This window comes from Felis catus, chromosome B4 (assembly GCF_018350175.1).
Source record: "Felis catus isolate Fca126 chromosome B4, F.catus_Fca126_mat1.0, whole genome shotgun sequence".
Lineage (NCBI taxonomy): Eukaryota > Metazoa > Chordata > Mammalia > Carnivora > Felidae > Felis > Felis catus.
In genome coordinates this window covers 140,044,707-140,062,823 of record NC_058374.1, presented here as the reverse complement: position 1 = coordinate 140,062,823, position 18,117 = coordinate 140,044,707, and the positions used below count along the sequence as shown (strand labels likewise).

Below are 18,117 nucleotides of genomic sequence, written 5' to 3'. Positions count from 1 at the left end.
GTGTCCGGAGTCACAGGGAGGGGGTGGTGTCACGGGGGGGGGGTGGTGTCACGGAGGGGGGGCGGCGTCACAGGGGGGCTGGCGTCACGGGGAGCCTGCATCACGTGGGGGTTGGCGTCACGCGGGGGCCGGTGTCACGTGGGGGGGCGGCATCACAGGGGGGGTGGCATGGAGGAAGGACAGGACCACAGGGGCCCGGGCGCGATTCCCGGAGTGGCCCCCCCCCCACTCCCTGCAGGTGAAGTTTCCACGCGTCCCGGGGGGCCCAGCGGCAGCTGTCTGAAGACCCCCACTCGTGGGAGGCAGGAGACAAAAGGCGAGGTTCCGGATGGGGGCAGGAGAGGAGGGGAGAACGTTAAGCCAGTAAAAACCCCTTTTACATGTGCGGCTGTGAAACTTTTATATAGAGATTTCTCAACACAAGACATGAATAGTAACCGTGCTTTCTTTTCAGTAACTGCCAAAGCCTCAGCCCCCGTGACGCCCTCTGCAAGCTGGGCGATCCCCGGGCGCCCCGCCCTGGGCAGGAGGCCCCCGGGGAAGGAGGTCGGTGTCCAGGCCGGCCTGGGACTCCGGCAGCTGCTTCAGAGGGTGCCATCCGGGGTCTGCCCACCCGTCTCTCCCCGGTCAGGGGCGAGGCCGCCTCCTGGCCACAGAGCCTGGTCCACAGCAACCTCCAGCGGCCCGTTCCAGAACCTTCTCCCCTCCCAGGACCGACCTCGGGGTGGATCCCAGATGATCTCGTGCTCCATTTGGGGCTCGATTCTGCCACCCTTTGGCCGTGGGACGTTGGCTATCCTCCCCTACCCCGTGCTGGGCCTCAGCTGTCCAAGGGGACAGAGGCCCGGTCAGTCAGCCCTTGTGACTCTGGCTGCGCTGATGGAGCGTGAGCCCTGCCGGGAGGGATGCAGGCCCTGGCTGAGCAGGACCTTGGGGTCGCGGGGTCCAGGTGGGGGGCCGGGGGATGGGTGGAGGCCAGAACCAGGGGAAAAGATGCACCCCTCCTTCTCTTCCTCCTCCCCCAGCTCACCCCTCCCTCTCATCCCACGAATCAGACGACTTCCTTAGCGGTTCTGGGAGGTCGGCTCACTGTTAAAAGCGAGCAAGCTGTAGTGTCTGCTTCCGTTCCTACACCCGCTGGCATTTTGAGCCCTCGATGTCACAGGCTGGCTCTGTGCCCCGGCAGCCCGTCACACAGGTAATGATGTACGCGGGGATACTCAGGTGCGGGCTCTTGAGCCCTGACTGCGGGCCACAGGGCGGGCACACCTGTCCCTCCCCTGCGTGGATCCCTCCGTCCCCACCACCGCTCCCTGAGGGCATGGTCTTCAACCACAGCTGACGAAGCAGGGCGCCAGGGACAGGACAGGTGTGTGCAGGGTTCACGGGCCTCCTGACTCCAGGCCCTGGGCTGCTTCGCCTTGTCGGCCTGCGGTTCAGTGTGTGCACGTGTGTGCAAGTATAGATAAGTGCTTGTGTATGAGAGTGCCTGTGTGCATATTTTTGAGTGTGTGTGAAAGTACATGTGTGAGCACACACGCACGTATACATATATGTGTGCGCACCCACGTTAGAGCAGACGTGTGCACGTGCACACATGTGTTTGTGCACACGTGCATTTGCGAGGCTGTGTGTGTTTGTATATGTGTGCACACATGTGGACTCGTGTGTGCAGGTGTGTGCATGTGACCGTATGTGTACATGTGTGCGTTCATGTGGGTGTATACGTACACACGAGTGCATGGGTGTGTGTGTGTCTACGTGTTGGCATGTGTGTGCCCGTGTGCATGTTGGAGTGTGTACATATGTATGTGAGTGTGTGCACGTGTGTGCATGTTGGAGTGTGTAAATATAGATGGGAGTGTGCCCGTGTGCATGTTGGAGTGTGTATATATGTGTGTGCACACGTGTGTGCATGTTGGAGCGTGCACATGTGTGTGTGTACATGTTTGAGTGTGTAAATATAGACGGGAGTGTGTGCGCATGTGTGCATGTTGGAGTGTGTACATATGTGTGTGTGAGTGCAAGCCCACATCTCACTGCACATCTCAGTGGAGAAATGGAGGTAGTTTCCTCACACGCAGGCCTCCCTCACTGAGGACCTGCCCCCCTAACACGACCCTGTCCGTGTCCTCAGGCGCCTCCCCCACCCCTGCACGGCGTCCTCCAGCGCCAGGGAACTGTGACCTCCCTCCCCAGGGCAGGCCCTCCTTCCTAGGTCCTCCAAGCGGGCCCTTCACGCACCTGCATCATCTCTCTGCTGATGAAGGTCTCTTGAAATTGCAAGTCAGGTGGCGTTTCTCCGAGGTCTCCCTGGAGGGGCCCCGCCTGAGTCCACAGCACGGGGTCTGTGCTCGTCAACACACAGGGGCAGGCTTGGCCGCCGTCATCCTCCCCATCTTAATTAGGCTGTAAGTCTGTTGGTGACAGGGGCCTGTCTCTTGATCCTCAGAGTCCCCAGCCCCGCCCCATCCATGGCAAAGGCTCTCCGGAGACAAGGAATGGTCAGCTCGGCTGAAGGCAGAGCCGGAGGCACATCCTCTCTCCCTTGCTTCGCCTTATTTCTATTCCGCGCAGCCCCCAACTGCAGCAGGGTCGTCTGTGCAGGCCCCTGGGGAGCAGCGGCACTGGGTGCGTGGAGACCCATCGGCTCCATGGCTGGTCCTTCCAGAACACACGGCCCTCTCAGCAGACGGGACCCTAAACAGGACCGGTCCATTAGGAAGACACTGAGGGCTATAGAGCAGGAGCCTTGAATGCATCCACACCTTCCCATCAGTCTTCCCTACCTCACGCGGCAGACCTGGGCCCGCACAGAGCCCCAGCCCAGCCCCAGCCGTTACCTGGTGAGTTTGCAAATGGCGGCCGGTCCCCATGTGCTCTGACCAATTGGGTTATCTTTGAGGAAAACGTGAGCTCTGCTCCGGCTCAAGAAGCCACTCCGTGCCCAGGTTTCCTCAGCGTCTTCAAGATGCTGACTGTGTGAGGCTGCTCCTGGCCCCTGAACGTGGGCATGGGCCCCCTGCCCTCTGGACTTGGTCTCACTTGCTGGCGTCCAGCATAAAGGACCCCCAGTTCCTTCCACAAGCAGATGCGCGCCTCACGCAGCCACTCACACTCACACTCAGTTCGGGAACTTACGTTTGCATTCAGCGTCAGGTGAAAAGCACTTTTGTTTTATGACACAGAACTTTTCACAGTGATTTTAAATGCTGAATAATGGCCCATCAAGTGGATTTGCCATAGTTTACTTACTTACTTGCTGCTCTCCCCCGCTGCCCCCACAAAAACACCGTTGATGTGCTCTTGCCTGTTGGCTCATGTTCTGCAAAGAACCTCGTGGACCCTCCACTGGACAGGACGGTTCGGGAGGGCCCAACTGAAGTCAGGGAGGCCAGTGGGAGGCTGCTGCAATGCCCGTGGTCTTGGGCAGAGCATGCCTACATGCCTTCATTGTACGTTACGTTGAAGATCTTTTTCCCCCTGCTGAGAGTCCGAACAACTCAAAATCTAGTTCTTGGTCTCACTCAGCTTCGTACAGTGAGCACTTCACACAGAGTCTGGTCCCAGGAAGTATACAGTGAACGCGGACTGAACACCGAGTGAGTGGTGAGCCGTCAGGAAAAGCAGAGGCCGTGAACCTCATGCAGGTCAGAGAAGGCTCATCGAGGACCTGATCGGACTCCGGGATACCTGGCATGGGGGAGAGGAGCATCTCAGAGAGCAAAGTTAGCACCAAGGGGCAAAAGCTAGAGGATGTCGATTGAGGTTCCGATAAGGAAGACTTTCAGTGAAGAGGGGTTTCCATTGGGAATGGCTGATCAAAAGGGGGAGTTACCTCATCACTTTCTGGTTCCTACCAGTGCTTAGTTTTCTTCACAGTCTGGATACCTTTAACATATTACACAAGTGCTTGTTTATTTTTACCTGTCTTTCCTCGTAGAGGGAAATAATTTTTTTCACTACTAGAGCCCCAATTACTCTAACTGTGTAGCATACATTGTAGACCCTCAAATAGCATGTTCTGAATGTACAGAGGATAAGTGGGTAGATGGATGCATGTACGGGTGGACCATTGTATGGGTGGATGGGTGGATGGATGGATGGATGGATAAGTAAGTGGGTGGATGGATGGAGGGATGGATGGATGGACAGATGGACAGATGATAGATGGATGATAAATGGATGGATGGATGGATGGACAGATGGAGGGATGATAGATGGATGGATGATAAATGGATGGATGGATGGATGGATGGATGGATGGATGGACAGACAGATGGATGGATGAATAACTAAGTGGGTGGATGGATGGATGGATAAGTAAGCGGGTGGATGGATGGAGGGATGGATGGATGGACAGATGGACAGATGATAGATGGATGATAAATGGATGGATGGATGGATGGACGGACAGATGGATGGATGGGTAACTAAGTGGATGGATGGATGGACAGATATATGGAAGAATAAGTGGATGGATGGATGAACGAGTGGGAGGTGGGTGGATGGATGAGTGGATGGATATGGTTGGACTACACAATCTCCAAGGTGCCATCCAATTATGGAATTTACCTGCTAAGATCTGCCTCCTTTACTGCATTATCTCCCCAGCTTTTTGACCTTGAATAACTTGAAGTGGCTCCCTGGGTGTGCTTTGTCTCCATCTTCTCCACATCCACCTCCTGGTTGAATGCCTGCTCCTTTCTACTGGTTGTCACCTTGGACTGGAAGTCTGTCCTCTCCTACCACAGTGCAGTTGAGCAAAAGAGGTAACTGAGCCCAGTGTTTGCCAAGTTCCTATCACGTGGTAACAGGTGGCCCGAAAAACATTACTTTTATGAATGCGTTTGGGAAAACAGTGCCTTAGGTCCTTCTCCCTTGGAGATTCAAAATGCTCAGTCCCGTTTCTAAGGCTCTAAAATGCTCTGTCCACCAGGTTAACCTGTGTAATGAAAGGTTCTCCAAATTAGTTCACCGCGAAGCCCTTCCATTGTCAGGAATGAAAGACATCACTGAGTGAGTAGCACTGTGGACCTGGGCTTGCGCAGAACTAGGCTAGAATCTGGGGTCCGTGTTCCACCAGCGACAGCCTCACCTCCTCGTGTCTTTCCTTATGAAACAGGATCTCAGCAGGGGACATAAAAAGTAAGAGAAAACATGAGATCATTTTGCTCGGCACCTGGTGTGTATAAACTCAAAAATGCCATATGTTTATTAGTTATCATTCTTATTATTTATTTTTATCGAGGTGCAATTCACGTTGAACGTTATATTAGTTTCAGGTGCACGATGTGATGATTCCATATTTGCACACACCACGAAGTGAGCACCACAATAAATGTGACGAACACCTGTGACCACACGTACTTCCAAGTTTTATCACGTGCTGAGAACTCTTAAGATCTGTCCTCTTAGCAGCTTTCAAGTACGCAACCCAGTGTTGTTAATGATCGTCCCCTTGCTGCACATCACGTCTCTGTGAGTTCGTTATTTTATAGCTGGAAGTTGGTCCCTTGGCAACCCCTCACGCATTTTACCCACCCCCGTCCCAGCTCCGGTAATGCCAGTCTGCTCTGTGTGTGCGAGCTGGGGTCATACAGGGTCGTCCTTCCCTGTGTGACTTACTTCACGTAGCACGATGCCCTCAAGGTCCATCCGTGTTGTATATGGTAAGATCTTGTTCTGTTTCACGCTGACCAACATCCCACTGTATATACACACCACCTCTTTATCCATCCATCCACCCATGGACACGGAGGCAGAGTTACCGTTTTCGTTGTGCTAAAACACACACCACTGGACACGTACAAGCAGTGACACGAAAGACATTCGCAGTGTGACACAGCTGTCACCATTGTCTGCTTCCACACTTCATCACCCCAGATGGACACCCGTACGAACGTGTCAGCAATCATTCTCTGCTCCTCCAGCCTCTGGCGGACATGAGCCCACTTTCTGTGTCCGTGGGTTTGCCCACCGTGAACACCGCGCGTCCGTGGAATCTTTTGATATGTGGTCTTTGGTGACTGGTCCTTTCGCCGAGCGCCACGTTTTCAAGGTTAAGCCCGTGGCAGCCCGTGTGGGTGCTGTGGCGTTCGGCGCCCGAGGAACACACGGGCTGCTTTCCCATTCGTCATCTGATGGCCTTCTCGGTGGTGTCCACCTCGTGGATGTTGAGAAGAGGGCGCCAAGAACACGCACGTGCGTGTTCCTGTTTGGTTATCACCGTAACGAGGATCACGGGAGTTCATGGGCCTAGGGAGGAGCGCTTGGGTTCTCACGGGCCCCTCGCTCTGTCCTCTGCAGCTGGAGATCCGCGAAATCTGGCATCGTGTCCACGGCTTCCCACACACACTGTGGACGAGGACCCCGACCCCAGAGCTGCAGCCCGGGGTTGCCGCTGGGATGGACCCCCCGGCACCGCCCGTCCCCCGCGCTGTCACTTCTGTTCGTGTTTGTTCTTGCCTCGCGCTGTGACAGACTGGGGCTCAAGGCCGCCCGATGGGGGACTTCCCAGAGACTGGGAGAGGCTCTCTGTCATCAGCCCGTGGCAGGCGGGACCAGCTCATTTCCTGCCCGGGTTCTGATTCCGCTGCCCGGCTCACGGCGTCTCCTGCTCGTCAGAGGGGGACAATGAGGCCGAGGGTCACCCCCTTCCCTCGGGATCCGGTCCACGTCGTCCGAGTCCGTGAGGGCCTCGTTTTTGCGGCCCACACACACGTCCCGGTAGAATGCCCGCGCGGCACGACCGCCCCGGCTGGCGTGGAGCACAAGAGGGGCACTGCCAGATGCACGCCCGCCCGCGGTTACGGCGTAAACAGGGAACCACCGAGACGCAGGAAAGCAAGACCCGGGTTTGTCCTTCACTCTGCCGGAAGGCACAAGCCTCCGACCCGTCTCGGAAAAGGCTACGCACCAGCCGTCTCAGCGAGCAAGGCGGACGGCCGGCGCTCTGGGGCGCCGGGAGGAGAGCCACGCTGACACGCGGCCTCAGGCACACGGGGCTGATTCCTCCCGGACAGAGGTCCCGAGGGGTAATGAGGTCGTTGGCTTGGGGATCTGGGGGGCCCCCAAATGTCCCTTCCTTCCTTGTTCCACCGCCCCGGAGGGACTCTGGGGCGAGCTCCATCAGGTTGGAGCCTTGTCGCTCCGTCTGTTCCTCCGTCCTCTGTCCGTGGCGGGCCTCACTAATCGGTCTCTGCACTCAGTGCCTCTGAGCCCAGACTCTTCCCCGCCATGCTTTGCGAGGTCGTGCGCCAAGCAGGCCCCTTCATTGAACAGGTGGTGAGCGGTCGTGCGTGCCTCCTTGGCTTGGAGTGTATTCTCTGCAGAGGTGTTCACGTCACGTTCTTTCACAAGAGCACCTGGGCCCCTGCCGTGGGGAAGGCACTGGGCTTGGCACCCCGGGAACCTGACCACAACCAGACATCGTCCTGATGGTGGAGGAGCGAGTGGTCGGGAGGGAGGGCGTCCGCCGTGCTCGGCATATAATGGGGGATGTGAGAACAGGAAGGTAAGACTCATAAGCTCTGCCGAGAGGAAAAAGGACACCTCTGCAACGAGGCCGTGTCAACTGGGTTTTGAGGGATGAATAGGAGTTCATCAGGTGGAGGCTGTAACATCTTTAGAGGCTCCGGCCCAAGCGGGATAGGGAGTTCGGGGTTCCACAGGTGCTGCAGGGTGGCTGGAGGGCAGGTGTGTCTACAGGGGTGAGTAAGAGAGAGGAGATGTGAGAGGCAGGCAGAGTACTGAAAACCGAGGTTTTGTGGGTGATGGCAAATCACTTTAAGTTTCTAAACAGGAAGTGACACAGTCCTATTTCTGTGTAGAAATGTTAAATTCAGTAGAGGCCTTGGGGCTCTTCCAGGGCCATGCGTTCATATGGAATCTCAGAGACGCAGAGAGAGGGTGTGACGCAGAATCAGACTCCTCCCCTCCAGCTGCAGGGACGTCCCAGCAGAATCAGACTCCTCCCCGGGCCTCCGCGGCCAGGCTCAGGGCCTCGGCTGTGCTCAGATCCCACACCTGGTCACAGGCCCGCCCTGCAGACGCTTCGGCCTCCAGAGACGGTCGGGAAGGTGCCGCCCGCAGGGGACTCCCCGCCAGTGCATTTGGTGGGTGGCCCGCTAAGGCCCCTCTGTCCCCACACGTGGTCCCTTATAGTTCCGGCGCCTCTAGGTGTCAGGGTTCCTTCAGGGGCAGAGAAAACAACAGGCGCCCTACAGACAGACAAGTGGACGCACAGCCTCACAACTCTCCCTTCCCTCTGCCGCCCTCCCTCCCCACCCCTGCTCCCTGGGAGGCGGGCCTTCTCCGGGCTGGAGACTGAGGCAGCGAGCAGGTGTGAGGTCTCATTTCACAGCTTTGCGACCCGAGAGGGAAGTCCCCAGAGATCTCGGCAGGCCGGTCATCGGGCCCCAGGGGCCGGGAAGTGGGTGCCAGACGGACCTGAGCGGACAATTGTCAGAGGGCGGGCGGAGTGCGGGAGTCTCTTGTCGTGTGTGCTAAAGGTGAGCCCCTCGAGGGGCTGTGAGGGAACCACAGGGCTATGGGCTTTTACAGCGAGTCCACAGGCTTCCCCAACACGGCCTCCTTACGCTTGCCTTCCCCTAGCGTGGGGGTGGGGGAGGGAGAGAACAGAAAGACCTTTCCTTTATTTTATTTTATTTTATTTTACTTTTTCTCCAATTTGTAAAATCACGCCCTCTGAGAGCACAGTGCCTCCGGGCTCGAGTACAAAATTTGAAAACATTCAATTAAAAACCTGGGAGCAGCCTTCGGGGGGCTGGGGTTAGCGCGGCCCAGCAGAGGCCGTCCGGGGCGTGCCGAGACCAGAGCAGGAGGAGCCGGGGGGCCTGCCTGGCCGGGTTCCAGGCCCTGGGCCCCGTCTGCAGGTGCGGCGGGCAGGGCCGCGAGGCTCAGGCTGGCGAGACGGCCGCGCCGGGTCGGCGTTAATTGGAGGCTGGGGACGGCCGGGCCTGCACAGTCACGTCTCACGAGCAGACAGGCAGGTTTGCCGTGAGTGGGGGTGACGGTTCCAGGCGTGTCCCCCGTCCAGCGGGGCCTCTGTGCAGCCTCCTGGCTTGGGTGTCTCAGTTCCTTATCAGAGACGTCTCTCTCAAAACTGAGGGTCCCCCTTCATTCTGGGCCGGTCCTTGTCATGGGTCCTCCGTGTCCCCCCAGGTTCATGTTGAGTTCTTATCTTTAACCTGACCTTATCTGGAAATGAGATTCATTAAGAGGAGGTCACTGGGAGGGCCCACATCCCCTACCACTGGGATCCTCATAAAAAGTGGAAATTTGGGCACGAAGACACATACAGGGAGAAGTTTTTAGGTGAGCGGTGCCCCCCCCCACCTCGCCCCACAGAATTCAGGGAGCGCCATGAGGGTCACCAGCCTCTGTGGCGGCTTTTCCAAGCACATCGAGAGCCCTGGAACTCAATACTTGAGGGCCGTGTGGTGGGTCACCGTTCGTGAGAGCAGATGCTTAGCTGGGGACACGGGGGAGAGAAACGTGTCCTTTCAGCCTTGGCAGGTACACTTCGGTGGGTCCAGGTGTGCAGTCTGAGCCGCTAGAATAAATCTTCCTGTAGGAAGGTGGCTGTGACATCACGGTTGTCACTTTGTCTGGGGGTGGGGGGGAGAATGCATTTGGGTAAAAATCTGCAACATGACCCGTTCTCGGTCGCCCGCAGAAATACAACCTACAGCTGCTGTTTCTCTGTCCTGCCCAGCCTGCAAATCAAGCCTGCTTGTCCCCCACTCGCTGGGCTGCAGGGCCCGGACAGCAGAGGTTCAGACCCCAATTCAGACCCACAGTCACCCCGCCCGACCTGGAGCTGGTGGTGGATGGCAGACCTCCCCTCTGATGGGCTCCTCCCCACTCTCCGTCCCCCTGCCCCCTGTGCCTGAGCATCCTGATGAGTCCCCGCCCGCCCCCTCCCACCCCCCCCCCCCCCGCCGTGCACGTGGGTCGAGCAGGTGCAGAGAACAGCTGTCACCACAAGCCCCTTCCACCGTCGGGGACCCTCACGCCATCGTCTCGATTGTCCCGACGTCTGAAGGTGGCTCTCCTGTGCCCCTGCTTGGGGACCATCTATCTCCCGGGTGCCGTTCTCATTACGGTTCTGCCCTCTTTCTCCATTTATTGCAACAGAGGAAGAGTATTTCAGTCCTACCTGTGACGAGAGTACGGTCCCTTTCCCGCTCCAGCTTTAAGAGGAGTTGAGTGGGTGTTGGTTCCTGGAATTTTCCCGTGGGATCACAAGTGCAGATCCTCCCCGGGTGGGGTTGGGGCAGCCGAGCTATGTTCCTCCCTGCTGGCCTTCAAGGTCTAGGGCTGTTCTCCTAACGCAGGTCCACGGCCGCCGCGTGCCGGTCCACACTGAGGGTGCAGACGGGGCCGTCTGGGGTGAGTCTTTGCCAGAACCGCAGCGCGACAGGCTCGCCTGCTCCTCCGACCTCTGACACTGAGCTCCCGGAGTGTGGCCGCGGACACGGTGTGGGTGACGAGCAGAGCTGGGGCCTGGAGAGCCGGCGTCCCACGCAGACCCCAGCCAGCGCCACGTGCCTTCCCTGCACCCTGGCGACGCCACGGGTCGTGCAGCCCCTTGTGACTTTGGTTTCTAAATGCCAGCCTGTTTGTCACAAGTCCTGACCGAGTTTTCCCCGGAAATGCACAAGCGTGCTGGACTTTGGGGGTTGATAACCTGGCCGCACCACTTTCTCTCGTTGAATTTGAAACCAACGTGGAATCGCTGAGGGAAGCTTTGCAGAGCCCCCCCCTCCCCGGTGTGGGGAGAGCCCTGCCATGGGGGGCAGAGCGCTCGCCTGGAAAGACGGAGAAACCCCTGCCCGCCGCAGACTCTGGACGGCATGGAGGGCTCGCCCCGCACAGCACAGGTCGTGGCCTCACCCCTTGGAGGGCACAGCCCCACGGGGGCCGCGGATGCTGCGTGCAGACTCCCCCACCCGCCATCCCTGGGGGAGGACCGAGAGGCAGGCTTCCTCGTGGAAACAAGGGTCCGCACAACATGGACGTGGCCCCCCCTGCCCCGAACCCGCCCTCTTGACTGTTCCTGAAGCCCTGAGAAGCTCCTTCTACCCCAAGACCCCTGGAGTCTAGGAAGGGGACGAGGTCAACGGCTGCCTCGGGCCCTTTCTCTTTCTCTCTCCCCTCGCCCTCCCCTTTCTCCCAGCCCCTCCCACCAGAGCCTGCTCTCCCCGAAGGATGGGAAAGGACAGAGGTGCTTGGTGCGGTCAGTGGGGCGGGCCCGGGGTTGAGGGGCTCTGGAGCATCAGCGGCTGTGTGCAGGGGCTCTGTGAGGCGGGGCAGGCGGGCCGGCGGCCCCCGGGTGTCTGCAGGGGCTCTGTGTGGACTCTACTCCCCTGCAGCAAGTGTGCGGGAAAAACACCAGTGCGTGTTCTGAGAGGCGCCCCTGATGTGCTGACGTCAGAGCGTTTTCAGCAGAAAGTCCCGGCTGGGCCTGACACAGCGACGGGCCGGCCACCCGCTCTCGGAGCAAAACTTAACTGAGAGTAACAGGGCCGCCAGGACGCTGACAACGGTGACTGTGTCACACTCTGGGCATGAGGCTCCTTCAACCCCTTTGCCCGGAAGACCAGGCCACCACACGTGCAGGAGCACCAGGGGACGCTGCCTGGCCCGGCCGCGCAGGGCGGCCTTGGGACACGGCTCCGTGCTGTCCTTTCGTTTATCTGTGAGAGAGAGACAGAGCGTCAGTGGAGGAGGGGCAGAGAGAGGGGGAGACGCAGAATCCGAAGCAGGCTCCAGGCTCCGAGCGGTCAGCACAGAGCCCGACACGGGGCTCGAACTCACCAACCACGAGATCATGACCTGAGCCGAAGTCAGACGCTCAACCGACTGAGCCACCCAGGCACCCCTATTTATTTTTATTTTAATGTTTATTTATATCTGAGACAATGAGAGACAGAGCATGAGTGGGGGAGGGGCAGAGAGAGAGGGAGACGCAGAATCCCAAGCGGGCTCCAGGCTCCGAGCGGTCAGCACAGAGCCCGACGCGGGGCTCAAACCCACTAACCCAAGCGGTCAGCACAGAGCCCGATGCAGGGCTGGAACTCACAGACCATGAGATCATGACCTGAGCCGAAGTCGCACGCTCTCCCGACTGAGCCGCCCTGGGGCCCCTCCACGCCGTCCTCACAGACGGGATCCCCCAGCTGGGATCCCTGAGACCCGGAAGGCGGTCGGGGTTCCTCCCGGAGTCCCATCCAGCACTTGCCCGTTTGCCTGTCTCTGAATCATTTATAACTGAGCAGTGGGGGGCCTGGTCACAAACACACCCGCCGCGTTTGGCTCTGCCCAGGGCTGCAGATGCCCCCTCCCGAGGTGCCTCAAACAAACAATTATCGCGGTCTTTACGGATACTGCGCGCGGAACTGCTTGTCAGACCTGGGAATATCACCTCTCGCGCGCGTGAAGAGGTGGTTACAGTTTGCGCGGCAGTCGGATTCTGCTCTGGTTTTGTGGCATCGCGGAGATGTGACGAGCTTAGCGACGATTGCGGGAAACACGTGCCGTTGAGTCTTTGGAAAGAAGGACTGCCTTTGGGGGACGGAAACGGGATGAGAGGCACGTCACAGGTTTGCGCTTGGCGTCGGCCGAGGACTGGGGGCTGTGTGGCGGAACCCGCCAGACCCAGGGCACCGGGAGCTTCCCCTCCTCACCCCGGGGGAACGTTCACCCCCTCCTGGCGGAACGTCTCTGTTTCCCAGGGAGCCCGGCCTGGGAGTCGGGGGGCTGAGGAGTGTGCACGCTTACAGAAATCCCACCTCCTCTACTTGCTGAATGTGTGAGCTTGTGCCTCAGTTTCTTGGAATAGGGGGCTGAAACGTGACCCTGGGGTTACTGCAAACGTTTGCCGACACAGCAGACACGGAATACGAGACGTCCCAGCTGTTAAGATGGGGATGCCCTTGTCCGGCTGAGCCGCAGACCCCGCCAGCAGCTGGGCCACCTCGGCACCTGTGTCCTCATCTGGAACAGGCCCCGTGAATCCCAGGCCCGCCGCCCTGGAGGGGTCATCGGGGTCCCAGCAACGTGATGTGTCCAAACGACTCTAAGGGCTAATGGAAGGAGGAAAAAAAAAATCCCCATCCCTCCCAAAAAGATGAATGATTTACTCATCGGGAATGACTTCGTATTCAGAAGACCGAAGCCTGAATCTTGGGCTCCACAACTTTCTCGTCGGCCTGAGGCTACGAGGTGTTTGTGCACGTCCCAGAGCAGCCAAGGATTGGCAAATTCCCATGGTTCGGTGCACCAGCGTGTGGCGTTTGCTAAACCTCCTACCTTCCCTGGGGCCGAGGGCTTTGGGCCGCTCAGGAGATATCCGCGTGGGCTCCCGGGCGCCTGTGGAGCCGGCTCCCCAACCGACTTACGACAGGTGCATTCCTGTTGAATCTGAACCTCGCGGTACCACGTGGCCGTGCGTGGGTCCGGCCGCGGTGAAAGGGGTTTTGCACCATGTGCAGGAGTGACTGCATCATCCTGCATTATCCCTCTGGCTGGAAGCGGAAGCAAAAAGGCGCTGAGTGTGGCTCCCCCGCGAGATGCCAGCAGGCTGCTTGCTTTCTCTCTGGTCACTTTACGCGGAAACGGATGTAAGGCCGCAGCACGGCATCGAAGGAGAACTTGGTCTTCCTTTGGGAGGAGGAGCATGGCAGACTTTGCCCTCGAAGGCAGCAGAAAGATCCTTTCTGGGAGTGGACTTTCCTCCAGCCGGGCTGTCCTTGCAAACAAGGAGAGATCCCTGTGTTCTCTGACCCGCAGCCATGCAGACAGACCCCACGCTGACCTCCAGGCGCCCGTTGTGTGGGCGCGTGTCTATGTGTGTGCGTACGTATGTGTGCATGTGCGTGCACGTGTGCACAAATGTGTGTGTGCATGTGCGTGTAATACACACGTGTGCACGTGGCCAGACTGCTGGTTCCTTTGCACCTACAGTCACTGATGCGACCTGAGCCACTGACACCAGGGCCGCTGAAAGAAGTGATTCCCGTCCCCCTCAGGCAACTTCTAGTCGTGTTCAGATTCACGCTTCGACTTTTCGTCCATCCTGTTGACCGCCGGCTTTTCCAAGCCGGCCCCCGGCTGCGGCTCGCTGAGGTCGCCGGGGGTCCTCACCCGGTCATCCTGTGACACCCGTTCACTCCCCTTCCTGCACGTCGGACTGGCGTGCTGCACGAGTCATCCTCGACACCAGCCGTTGGCTCGCTGTCCGTTTAATTCTCTGCTCGTGCAAGAAAACATTCATCAAGCAAAATCTCTGACAGTATTATTAAGGATCTTTATATGGTAGGTTTGGGCTCAACTTGGACGTCTATGCCTTTGGATACGACTTGCTTAATTGGGTCAGATTCACCCAATTGCCCACTTTCCTCATTTCCACATGGAAAATATTTGTTGGTTGGGTGGTTGATTTTATTTGCCCTAAAATTACTTGTCCCAGAGTGAGAACATTCTAGGATTTAATGAAGAATCAAGCGTTCCTTTACTTTCTTGCATTTTATGACAAGACTCAAACATACTTCAGCGCTCGGCAGGTCTGAAGGTCTGTTGCTGTTGAGGGCATTTACCCGGGCCGCTCACCGCACGCCAGTTGGCAGGCTGCCTGACTTTCTGGCGCCCCTGGTGGGTCCCAGATCCGAGATCCCTCTGCGCTGTGTGTGTGAACCCCTGGCTGCCCCTTGTCCTCAGCTCCCCAAGTCTCCCTTCTGTTTGAGTCTTGCTCCCGTTTTGAGAGAAGACCGTGACAGATCCTGGTTTCCGTCTGAAAGGCCACATCGGGGCGTCCTTGGGGGAAGGGTACCTTGGCGCTGGGGCCCCGAGCCCTTCCGCGCTGAGGTTCAGCATGGGACTTCCCTTCCTCCCTGAGGGCTCGCCTTCTCCAGGATCCCCTCTCCCCACCGCCGCTGCCCCCTCAGGCTCGCGCCTCTGCAGGCGCTCGAGGGGGACGTTACCTGCTGTCCGGTACGGAAGCGCTCCCCTCTGACGGAGATGGGACTGCCTTGCCGCTCAAAAAGCCCCATTCCCGAGATCTTTTTCAAGGGGTGAGAGGCAGTGGTACCGTTCTTGTTCTCCGTGTTGAACGTGCAGCTCAGCACCGGCCGTCGCTTTCTGTGTGAACAGAGGCGAGTGGGTCCGGGCCCCCGCGGCGGTCGGGGGGGGGGGGGGGGGACACAGCACACGCAAGACGTGCTGTCTGGTTCCCGCGAGGACACAGTGTGACAGCAGGAAGTCAGGAGGCTGTCCTGGGAAAGGGTGGCCGACCGGGACGCGAGAGCCAGGCGCAGGCGCAGCCCACGCCCACGAAGACAAGTAAACGTGGAATGAACCCGAGAAAGAGAAAGGAGCCAAGACGCAGGAAAGGTCAAAGGCGAAAGGTCAAATGGTGGAGGTACGGGGAGAGGCCAGGGCCTGACGAGTGGCCCACACCTCTTGTCTCCCATCTCTGTGGCTCAGTCTAGGTCTGCGGTTCTCCTGAGTCACACGGCTGTGCCCCGGGTCCCCAGCGTCAGGCCCAGGGCCTGGAGAGCACAAGGCCACCGCGTGTCCTGGGGACGTGTCCGGGCTCTGGCTGAGCTGCCCTGACAAGAAGGCAAGGGTGTCCTGCTGGCCCGAAGCAGGCCTGCCCCAGACGGTGCAGGAGGGCTCCAGATGGCACGGGAGGGCCCCAGACAGTGGGGAAGGGCCCCAGACGGCACGGGAGGGCCCCAGATGGCGTGGGAGGGTTACTCCGGCTTGTCAACACCGGCCATGAGGCCCTTGGGTCATGGCCTTGGCGAGAGAAGCAGAACTGAGGACAACAGTCCCATCCTGGTGGCCGTTGAGTGCACCACGCAGGATGTCACCTGTTCCCTGCAATCAGGTGTGCTATGTGTCCGTCCCTGCTCGGGAAATCCATGTCTGTGTGGGACGCGCAGAAAGCAGAGGCAGGATGGACATAGCCGTGTCCCAGCCGCCCCCATCCGTCTGTCCCACGGTCCGTTGTACTGAGCGCCACTCAGGACGACCATCGTGCAGCTGGGTTTGCCGGGCATGTCCACCCACACTTTCCTCACCGAACCCTCACCAAAGCCACTTCAGCCTGAGGCCCTGAGCGCCTCCATCCTGGAGGGGGGAACCTGAGGTCTGGGACGTGCAAGTGACCAGGGGCGGGGGGTGAGGGGATAGCACTGGGCCCAGGTCTCGCCGTGCCCGTCCACGCACCGGGTGACTGAGGACAGCACCCCATCAGGACCTCCAGCCTCTCCGGACAGGGCTCCGACACGGGTGTGGCCGGTGACAGACTGGGGAGCAGCACCACGGTCTGGAAGCTCCCCTTGGGCGGCCGATGGGCACAGCACGTGGGGCTGGGTGTCTGGGCTTCTCCAGGTCAGGGCGGCGGGGGGCGGCTCCCAGAGACCCGGGTGCTCGCTGGGCGGAGATTCTGATGGAAACCTTGGGATCCCTAGGTCACTTCCTCTGCATTTGATCCATCGGCTATCATTATGGCAAGCCCGGGGCCAAAGAAGGTCAGATTGTACCTCTTGATGGGACCAGGAGCCGGTCAGCAGGGGAGGAACTGAGGGTGGCCAGCATTGGAACCTACCTGCTGCACCTGAGGAGGAAGGGGAGGAGGGGGGAGAGTGGGAAGGAGAAGGGGGAGGGGGAGGAGGGGGAAAGGGAGAAAGGGGAGTGGAGTGGAGAGGGAAGAGGGGGAGTGGAGGGGAGGGGGAGGAGGAGGAAAGGAAGGAAGGGGAGGGGAGGGAAAGGGAGGAGGGGTGGTGGGGGGAAGGGGAGGAGGGGAAGTGGAAGGGGGGGAGGAGGGCAAAGGAAGGAAGGGGAGGAGAGGGAAAGGGAGGAGGGGTAGTGGAGGGAAGGGGAGGAGGGGGAGTGGAGGGGAGGGGAGGAGGGCAAAGGAAGGAGGGGGGAGAGGGAAAGGGAGGAGAGGGAGTCGGGGGAAGGGGAGGAGGGATAGTGGAGGGGAGGGGAGGAGGGCAAAGGAAGGAGGGGGAGGAGAGGGAAAGGGAGAAAGGGGAGTGGAGTGGAGAGGGAAGAGGGGGAGTGGAGGGGAGGGGGAGGAGGAGGAAAGGAAGGAAGGGGAGGGGAGGGAAAGGGAGGAGGGGTGGTGGGGGGAAGGGGATGAGGGCAAAGGGAGGAGGAAGAGGAGAGGGAAAGGGAAGAGGGGTAGTGGAGGGAAGGGGAGGAGGGAGAGTGGAGGGGAGGGGAGGAGGGCAAAGGAAGGAGGGGGAGGAGAGGGAAAGGGAGGAGGGGTAGTGGAGGGAAGGGGAGGAGGGGAAGTGGAAGGGGGGGAGGAGGGCAAAGGAAGGAGGGGAAGGAGAGGGAAAGGGAGGAGGGGTAGTGGAGGGAAGGGGAGGAGGGGTAGTGGAGGGGACGGGAGGAGGGCAAAGGGAGGAGGGGGAGGAGAGGGAAAGAGAGGAGGGGTAGTGGAGGGAAAGAGAGGAGGGGTAGTGGAGGGGACGGGAGGAGGGCAAAGGGAGGAGGGGGAGGAGACGGAAAGGGAGGAGGGGGAGTGGGGGGAAAGGGAGGAGGGGTAGTGGAGGGGAGGGGAGGAGGGGAAAGGGAAGAGGGGGAGGAGAGGGAGGCAGGCACACAGTAGGGTCCATTCCTGTCGAGCAGATGACACTGGAGAACACCCCCCGCTTCCCGGAGCCAGCCTTCCCGAAAGGGAGCAGGTGCAGAGGGATGCTTCTTGGAATTGAACATAGAATTAGCAACATGTTACTCCTGCCTTAATGACAAAGGCAGGCAAGTCGACCGAGCGATAATTAGCGCTGACTGTTGTGCACTTGGTAATAGTATCTTAGCCTTGGAAAGATAAGTGAGATGCGGGAGTTGCCCACGTGCATTAAACATGCTTTGGTGGGTCTGGATCCTGTCCTGGAATTTGGTGACAAAAACATCTCAACGTGTTGGTGGCCAGTAACCACGCGGGGGTCTTTTCTTGCCACGGTGCTCGTGGCGCACGAGCTGGCAGCGGCTCCCCCGCGGCAGATGGTCTACGGTCGCCCCTGAACATTCGCCCGACGCGTTCGCCCTGATGGAGCACTTTGGATTGTCACGAAT

At 59.2% G+C, this 18,117-nt stretch overlaps 1 protein-coding gene across 6 annotated transcripts; it reads left to right on the top strand.

The window, feature by feature from the left end:
- The first annotated feature begins 130 nt into the window (after positions 1–130).
- On the top strand, positions 131–9,605 carry LOC109502001. Of its 6 annotated transcripts, XR_006601208.1 has the most exons (7): positions 131–238; positions 455–546; positions 1,026–1,198; positions 4,615–4,772; positions 4,940–5,019; positions 5,126–5,185; positions 5,280–5,360. XR_006601208.1 is itself a non-coding variant. In XM_045062530.1 (5 exons), the coding sequence occupies exon 5, from the start codon at positions 7,875–7,877 to the stop codon at positions 8,796–8,798; it is 924 nt and encodes a 307-aa protein (XP_044918465.1). In that variant the 5' UTR covers positions 131–238; positions 455–546; positions 1,026–1,198; positions 4,615–4,772; positions 6,310–7,874; the 3' UTR covers positions 8,799–9,605. The 6 variants fall into 6 exon arrangements, 3 of the variants coding, with proteins under 3 accessions (XP_044918465.1, XP_044918467.1, XP_044918466.1); XR_006601207.1 differs by having other exon boundaries at positions 4,940–5,185; XM_045062530.1 differs by lacking the exons at positions 4,940–5,019; positions 5,126–5,185; positions 5,280–5,360 and adding an exon at positions 6,310–9,605.
- Positions 9,606–18,117: the final 8,512 nt, after the last annotated feature.

Excerpts from the sequence above, each read along its gene's own strand:
- LOC109502001 (XM_045062530.1), top strand. The coding sequence starts at position 7,875 with ATGCGTTCATATGGAATCTCAGAGACGCAGAGAGAGGGTGTGACGCAG.